The sequence below is a fragment of the Auxenochlorella protothecoides genome (genome assembly GCF_000733215.1).
Source record: "Auxenochlorella protothecoides strain 0710 unplaced genomic scaffold scaffold12, whole genome shotgun sequence".
In the NCBI taxonomy this organism is placed as follows: Eukaryota; Viridiplantae; Chlorophyta; class Trebouxiophyceae; order Chlorellales; family Chlorellaceae; genus Auxenochlorella; species Auxenochlorella protothecoides.
Window position 1 is genome coordinate 25,349 of NW_011934168.1, and position 7,618 is coordinate 32,966.

A 7,618-nucleotide genomic window follows, 5' to 3' on the forward strand; every position below is an offset into this window, starting at 1 on the left:
ATGCCTGGGATCATCAGGTCGCCACGCATCTCTCTGGAGAGGATGCCGAGTACTTGAAAGGACTCATCGAACGAGGCAGAGTACAGGAACTGAGGGCAGTAGACGTTTCTGGTCCTGCGGTGACACCCTCCCTTCACAGTTCTGGCGGCCTCTCTGCAGCTCTGCTGGCATGCTGTCGAAGCATGGAAGCGGAGGCGGCACGTCTGGCTGTGAGCATCACAGCTCTGAAAGAGGTGTGCCTGCTACCCAATGCGAGATGGTTCCTGTGTGTCGGACATCGATAAGTTTTGAACAGGTGGTTTGAGTGCGCTCCTCCCAGTCCACACTCCTCATGCAACCCCTCACCGCACCCACAAGCAGAAGTGCAGACGGTACAAGTCCCAGGCAGCTCAGGCAGGGGACCAATACAGGCTGCTGCGAAGTGCCTACTGCCGACTCCGGGACGATGGCCCGACCGCTCCCTCATGTGGCACCGGCGCACCACTCGAGCCCCCTGGCGGCAGAGCAACGCCTGTACCAGAGCTGTCCCAGCCGGTCGCTGCAGGGGAGCCTGCCTCTCCCCCACCCCCCTTCAGCCTGCTGCCCGCCACTGAGGCACAAGCTCGGCGCGACCCGCTGCGTGGCGGGGAGCGGGCCGCCTGGAGGGGGCGGGAGGCAGACCCTCCGACCACATGCCCCTCGACCCAGGAGGTGACTGCGCCTGGGTGCGCGGCGGTGATGAGCACGCCCCCGGACCGAGGCATGCCTGGGGAGCGAGCTGCGCCCAGAGCCCTCCTGGCTGCGAGTCCCCCACGGCCCCAGCCGGGGTCAATGCTCGCCCGGGGGCGGCATGGGGCCACCCCTGCGCGGAGGCCTGTGCTGCAGGAGCGGCTGGCTGGGAACGTGGTGCAGCCTGACGGAGTGCCTGGCGCGGCACCAGGCACCGCGTCCCACGACCCACCGAGGTGCGAAGGGATTGCCGTGGCGCCGGTAGCACTCGCGGCATGCCGGGGCTCAGAGGGCGAGCCCGCCAGGGACGCCGAGGCTCCGGCTGCCTCCCCGGGTGCGGACGCCGCAAGAGCGCGGCCTGGCTTCAAGTATCAGGAAGTGGTCCGAGGCAAACGGGCATGGGAGGAGCTCCAGGTGGGTCATGGGGAGCTGCCGGTGCCTGTCTGAAGATGGAGAGGAGGGGGCCTTCCCATGCGGATTGCTGCGATCTATTCTAGGTGCCCCTGCCCGCTCAATGCTCGAAGAGTCCTTTGCATGCTGCAGGCGGTGGAGTGCGAGGACTGCCGCCGTTTTTACCAGGCGCTGGAGACCTGGGGGAGCGTCGCTCCGGGGGGGCAGCCGAGCTGTGGCCATGTGCCCGGGGGCGGGCCCCAGCCACTGAGCAGGACAGGCTTGCGGGACCTCTCCTCGCGGCACCGTTACCAGTTTGTCCCGCCAGCCACCCCCCCGGACTTCTGGGACATGGGCCTCTCCCCCGAGGCCAAGTCTGGCGGCCAGAGGGCACTGCCCCGGCAGAGTCCATGAGGAGTATGCTGGGCACCTGCCCGTAGTGCTGGTCGCAGCATTGCAGCCATGCGCACTGAGGGGGTATCATGTGGGAGGCCCCTGGCATTTCTGCATCGTCCCATCTTTTCAGCCTCGGCTCAGTAAGCAAGAGAATCGGTTGGTATCCGATGTCTGGATGGCTTGAACACTGTGACCTATATCTATGCATCACATCAAACAGAAACGTCAGTACCCTTCAGATGGCACCCACCACAGCAGGGATGGCTTCCCCCACGCTCTCAAGCGTGCCATACAGCAGCCTCCTCCCCAAAGCCTCAGTGAACACTGCAGCAGCCTCCTCCACGCCTACATTCGCCTGACCCAGCTCGGCGGCAATGCTGGTGACGCCCTTGTCTCGAAAGCCACATGGCACAATGTGCCGGAACCAGGAGAGGTCTGTGCAGACGTTCAGGGCGATGCCATGCGAGGCGACGCCTCTAGAGATGCGGACCCCCACTGCAGCGATCTTCCGGTCGCCCACCCAGACACCGGTCCCGCCGGGCACCCGACCCTGTTATTGGGTGGCATGGGAGAGGGCATTGCGTTGTTGAGATTTGGAGAGGGAAACAGTCATTCAGATCTATGCAATGCACTTTACCCAGCAGTGGACACCGGTGATCCAACACGTCTCCACCTGGAAAAATGTCGCGCAGTATGCCCGACCCATCCTGAAAGGCACGACCTCTCCCACGCTACCACATGCAGCGCCATTTGCACCCACCCTGGCTTTGATGCCGTACTCTCTCAGGCTGTCTATGAGGGCATCCTCCAGACTTTCCACATACGCACGGGCCCCGAGTTGCCGATCTCTCAGGTGCACGATCGGGTAGGCGACCAGCTGCCCAGGGCCATGGAACGTGACCTCGCCGCCGCGTGGCGAGCTGTGGATGATGGCGCCCAGGTCCCGAATCTGATCCGGTGTCGAGCGGAAGTCCCTGCTGCTTCCCCTCTTGCCAATGGTGTACACTGGTGCATGCTGGGCGTTGGTGGTGGGGCAGGATGTAAGCATGACGGAGATTCTGAGATACGCTTGACAATGAACGATTTACGTGGGGCTCCAACAGGTGAATCCTTGTCTTAAGATCTTCGCCAGCATGCTCTCCCCATCACCACACTGATCATGCACCTGCACAAGGAGCAGCTGGTCAGGTGTGGCTCGACGTGCTACGGCCTCGGCGAGGGCATCCTGAAGCTCCAGGCCACGAGAATAAGGAGTAAATGTGCTCAGAAGGAGGCGAACTTGGAGCAAGCCGCGCGCTACAGCGGCACTCATGCCAACGCTTTCCAAGACTGCAGAGGCCTACTGCCGACATGCACGACACAACGACATCTCGGATGTCAGATTCCTGGGAGCGTGCCAATGATCATCACCCCTAACAACTGACGGAATATGCAAGTGTCGAGTATTGTCTAGAGGGATGGATGGAAAGGTGTAAAGCTCAGAGTGAGCCTGTGGAGGAGGAACAGGTTTCCGGGCGCGCGAGTCCGCGCGCCAGGACGAGCTCCGAAAGCTCAGCAACTCTCGCCAGTAACATCAGCAACACCTTCGCATGCATACATTACTGCGTTACATTTGCGCGGCATCCATGCTGCCATACGACGCGACGTCAGCCACGCGCTTCTGAAGTCCGAGCTGCTGTGGTTTACAATGGCACCCCCCCTTGAGGCAGCATTGCTAGGCCGCCCAGGGGCAATGGTAGAGGACAACTACTCCACCGATGCATACTCTACGTTCATGGGTGGCGTGGAAAGGCCCTTGCCAGGGGTCCAGGTGACCGCCACCACCAGTTCTTCGCCCAGTCCGCCTGAGACACTGTTTTGCCAGGTGCTGCTTGGCGCTGGACACAGACACGCACGATATTGCAACAGCTCTGAGCCTTTAAAGGGTACATAGCTAGTTTGTAGATGTAAGCGCTTCAGACTATCCCCACACAGGTGTACGCCCCTCTGACCGTGGCTCAAGCTGGCAGAGCTGTGACGGAGCGACAACTCCTGCTCTTCTGTTGCCTTGAAAAGAATTCTGGAGGTCCACATGGAACCTGGAGGGCACTTCGGTGTCAGAGCATCCCGGAGCAGCATGAAGCTGGTGGATCTGGGACAATCTCGGTGCGACAGACTGGCCCTCCCATGCCCGCCGCCGCAGTACCAGCAGCCATTGATTGGGGTGCAGCGTCGACAGCGGGACACGGAGAAGCCAATGAGGAAGACGACCCCTTCAACTTTGACGACCTGGATGCGTCCCTGGATGCTCTGGAGGCCGAGAGGAAGGCGAGAGCCCCATCTGACATGGCACACGGGCCGCCCCACGAAAAGAGTAGCGCTGCCCTCGACTCCCGCGAGGAAGCGCCAGCGGGTGCTTCTGCTGCTCGTGCTGACCGGGTCGCTGCTCCGCTCCCGAGACCGGGCGACCCTGACACAGAGCCTGCCACCTCGGGCACAGGATGTGGCGTTCAGCCCAGTGCCCAGCTTCCTTGTTTCTACCTGGTGTGCGAGGAGGACGGCGCGGCAGGGCAGGCGAGGCAGCAAGGGCATGGCAACTCGGTGCCTGGCCCCCAGTCTGACAGCGAGGAGGGACCGGCGGCATGGGAGGGTGAGGCCTGGGAGGCGGACGCGGTGCTCCGGCCGGGAGGCCCAGACGCCGCTTACCTGCGCTTCACCAAGGTCCTGGGGCGCTGTGGCGACCAGTGCATACGATATGGGTATGTGGGAGGGCATGGAGGGAACCGGCTGGGCTGGCCTGTCTCAAGGGGGGGGGGGGAATGGCGGCTTCACACAACAGTGGATGAGCACGCATGGGCTTGCAGTCGAGCCATTTGGGGGTCGTGTGTGTGGATGGATGGTAATGACAGTGCCTCCTATCTGTGTCTGCCCATATCCACATGTTCGGGTGCTGCACAAACTTCATCCCAGGTTCAACGGCCAGCTGGAGTGGCCAGAGGACGCCCGGCCCCAGCCACCGTCCTGTCCCCTCTGCGGGGCGGAGCGAGTGTTTGAGTTCCAGGTGATGACGCCGGCTCTCGTGGCCCTGGACGAGGCAGCGTCCTGGTCGGGTGTGGCGTCCACCATTCCCATCAGCTGGAGCTGGATGACAGTGGCGGTCTTCACCTGCAGCGCAGCCTGTCAGCCTTCCGGTGGCGACCAGCAAGGCTGCTGCGAGGAGTGGACTGCCGTCGCCCTGGAATAGATATTGACAAAACGATTTAATGGATGTGAATATGAATGAGAGTGGAGATTAGGGTGGATCAGTGCGCGCAGCAGGCAGACAGATGGTCCAAGGATTCATGCGACATATGCGAGTCGAAGATATGTCGCTACCGGGCTTGCGCCGGTTGCACAGCTGCTTCCCGCAAGCGGGATCTGACTGGCGCAGTTGGTTGCCTCGATCGGCGAACCAGGGGTGGGGGGGTGGGAGGGAAGGAAGGGGAAGCAGGGGGGCCACCAAATGCAGTGGGACGAAGTGCATTTTCAAAAAAACACTTGGTCAGCATCAGCATGTTGGCCGCTCCGTTCACGTCGCGGTTCACGACGTTGACCTTGCAGGCCTTGTTCGTGCACCGCTTGGTGTCCCACACGTCCACCAGCTTCTCCTCACCGTTGCGCACCCGCACGTACTGGTGGGCGTGCAGGGTGGCGTGACAGGCGCAACACAGCTTTGATGACCTGTGCTCGTCAACCACCACCACCCTGCACACCCGCCGCAGGCGCCGCAAGAAGCGGATCCAGGGCCCAGGCGGGGGCCCCCGCATGATGCCCCCTCTGTCCTGGGCCGACCAGTTGCCCACGCCGACAATTGTAGTCCTGCCCGGGGGTGCGCGGAACTGCTCCGCCAGCCGGGTGATTGCCCGCTGCCTGCCGACGTAGGCCTGGTGCCACAGCTTCCGGAACGGCTTCCCGTCCCGGTGCCAGGCCAGGCCACGCCGCAGGTCTGGCACGATCTTCACGACCCGCGACAGGAGCACCGCTGTGCTCGCTGTCTTATAGGTCGGGCACCTACGGGAAGATGGTTTTGAGCAAGAGGGTTGGTGATACGGTTGGAGCGATGCGAGGTGTCGTGACACAGTGCCCGCCCCTGCAAGGCATACCCCTGCATACACTCCACCAACCAATCACCACTCACTGGTGCAGCTTCTTGACATAGTCCGGGGCCTTTGCGTGCCAACTCGCAATGGTCTTCTGCCGCCGCTGGGACCCCGACATGGCGTGAAACTCCTTGGAGGAGCAGGATGTAACATTGGCATGTTCATCGATAGCCGTGAACATATTGGTTCGGCCGGGGTCGATGCCAACATACATGTGTATCTTGGCGTCCTCTGGCGGGCGGTCCCGCCTGCAAATTTTGTGTAAGGGGGGTGGTGGTATGGGGTGAGTTGTGTTGTGGGAGCGCGGCACGTGTGGGTGGTTGGCGGGTGAGCGGGTAGTTGCATACGGTAACGCACGTCGCTGCTGGTAAACAGCACACCCGCAGTCGCTCCCAGAAACAGAGCAGCCAACACCCCCGCACCACTTGCAAGCGTCCCAGACAATCCCAGTAAAATGTCGACAAGCCAGGAGAGCCATCCCTAGCAGCACACACCCCAGTGGTACAGCCACGGACCACTCACCGGTAGTATTCGTCGGCGATTCCCCTGCCCTGCGGGGCGCCCAGGGGCGCCCCGCCGCGGGTGCGCTTGCCGCTGGTCTTCGGGGCGTCAGGGGGGCGGGGCGGGGGGGCGCCGGGCCGGGGAGGCCCCAGAAGATGCTGACGTCGACGTCACCATCGGGGAGGTAGGTGCGCAGAGGGACAGATCCGAAGAGGAAGGCCTCCACCTGGCATGGAGTTTGCGTGATGCGGGTTGGTGACGGGGGTGCGCCAGAAGCAGCTGTGGGATGTCGCCACCTCCACCCTCGCTCCATCCCTGGTTGCTATGAAACGCACCTCATACTCGTTATGGAAGCATTTACGGATGATGGAGCAGATCAAGTGCGCTATGGCCAGGCGCCTCGCTTCCGAGGCAGGGCTGGGCTGGAGTGCCGACAGCAGGGCCGTCACTCGCTGTTCTGCAGCAGGATGACGCATGGTTGCAGATAGAATCCATGCGACGCACACCCGCTCGCAATCCTGCCCAAGGACTCTCTCACACACCATCGCCTGTCGGGACATGGTTCACAGAGAGGAGCGCATGTTCCCGCGCTTGGTCTCGCGATCTCCACGTCGACAAACGATGACGTGCGCCATGCCGCTCGAATCAGGCAGTGATAGCCATATGCGTTGCCCGTAAATGCTTTTGAGGATTCCCCGTAATACCTTCGTATAGCATACATTATCCGAAGTTATACGAGCGCCCCGCCGCGGGTGCGCTTGCCGCTGGTCTTCGGGGCGTCAGGGGGGCGGGGCGGGGGGTCGCCGGGCCGGGGGGGTCCTCTCGCCCGCCGCAGGGTGACGGTGACGCTGTAGCCGTTCGTCCGCCAATGCCCTGCAGAGTACCAACCGCAGCCCTCGAAGCGGCGGAAGTTGAAGAGGAGGGCGAAGAAGGCCCAGCCGATGTGGACAAACCACTCTGTCTTCTTCCTCTCCGTCTTCTCCGCCTTCACCACCTTCCTCCCCTTCCTGAGCTGCCCATCCTCGTCCACGTCCACCTCGAACTCCTCCCGCTTGCTCTGGAGGCAGGCCTCCACCGCCCTGCGCTTCTTCGCGGTGAGCTTCGAGCCCTCGGTGGCACAGACCCTCTCGAGGTCGAGGATTTTGAGCACCTGGGATTGGGATTGGGTGGGGGTGGGTGAGGGGTGGGTTTGATGTGAGCGATGGGCAGGATTGGTTGAGTACTCTCCCATGGCAAAACGCCGCTGCAAACCGGTCATCAGAGTGATGAACAGCAAAGGGCAACCCTCCCAAAGCTTCCCGAGGAAGGCACCCGGGCTTGAACCGAAGAAGCGAAAGACATTTCTGTGACACAAAACCCCTCCTCCTCCACGGCATCTGGCAGTGCCTCACACCTCGGGCACGGTAAACATCCTCCAATCGTCACTCTTGGGCAGCTGCAGCCCCGTCAGCATCTACACGCCGCCCGGATGGTACTTCTCATGCCGCCGCAAGAGGTCTCCCAAT

The 7,618-nt window shown here is 62.4% G+C and overlaps 5 protein-coding genes across 5 annotated transcripts; 2 read left to right on the forward strand and 3 right to left on the reverse strand.

The window, feature by feature from the left end:
- Positions 1-1,729: 1,729 nt before the first annotated feature.
- F751_0955 (Octanoyltransferase) lies at positions 1,730-2,542 on the reverse strand (the record flags this gene model as incomplete). The annotated part of the gene is made up of 2 exons (XM_011398315.1): positions 1,730-2,044; positions 2,255-2,542. The coding sequence occupies 2 exons, from the start codon at positions 2,540-2,542 to the stop codon at positions 1,730-1,732; spliced, it is 603 nt and encodes a 200-aa protein (XP_011396617.1).
- Positions 2,543-2,751: 209 nt separating this feature from the next.
- On the forward strand, positions 2,752-2,910 carry F751_0956 (hypothetical protein; the record flags this gene model as incomplete). The annotated part of the gene is made up of 1 exon (XM_011398316.1): positions 2,752-2,910. The coding sequence occupies one exon, from the start codon at positions 2,752-2,754 to the stop codon at positions 2,908-2,910; it is 159 nt and encodes a 52-aa protein (XP_011396618.1).
- A 330-nt stretch (positions 2,911-3,240) lies between these two features.
- Positions 3,241-4,248, reverse strand: F751_0957 (hypothetical protein; the record flags this gene model as incomplete). The annotated part of the gene is made up of 1 exon (XM_011398317.1): positions 3,241-4,248. One exon carries the CDS (start codon positions 4,246-4,248, stop codon positions 3,241-3,243), a length of 1,008 nt encoding a protein of 335 aa, XP_011396619.1.
- Positions 3,661-4,717, forward strand: F751_0958 (Programmed cell death protein 2-like protein; the record flags this gene model as incomplete). The annotated part of the gene is made up of 2 exons (XM_011398318.1): positions 3,661-4,232; positions 4,444-4,717. 2 exons carry the CDS (start codon positions 3,661-3,663, stop codon positions 4,715-4,717), a joined length of 846 nt encoding a protein of 281 aa, XP_011396620.1.
- A 127-nt stretch (positions 4,718-4,844) lies between these two features.
- Positions 4,845-7,566, reverse strand: F751_0959 (hypothetical protein; the record flags this gene model as incomplete). Its single annotated transcript, XM_011398319.1, has 5 exons — positions 4,845-4,911; positions 5,011-5,523; positions 5,651-5,860; positions 6,998-7,263; positions 7,507-7,566. The coding sequence occupies 5 exons, from the start codon at positions 7,564-7,566 to the stop codon at positions 4,845-4,847; spliced, it is 1,116 nt and encodes a 371-aa protein (XP_011396621.1).
- Positions 7,567-7,618: the final 52 nt, after the last annotated feature.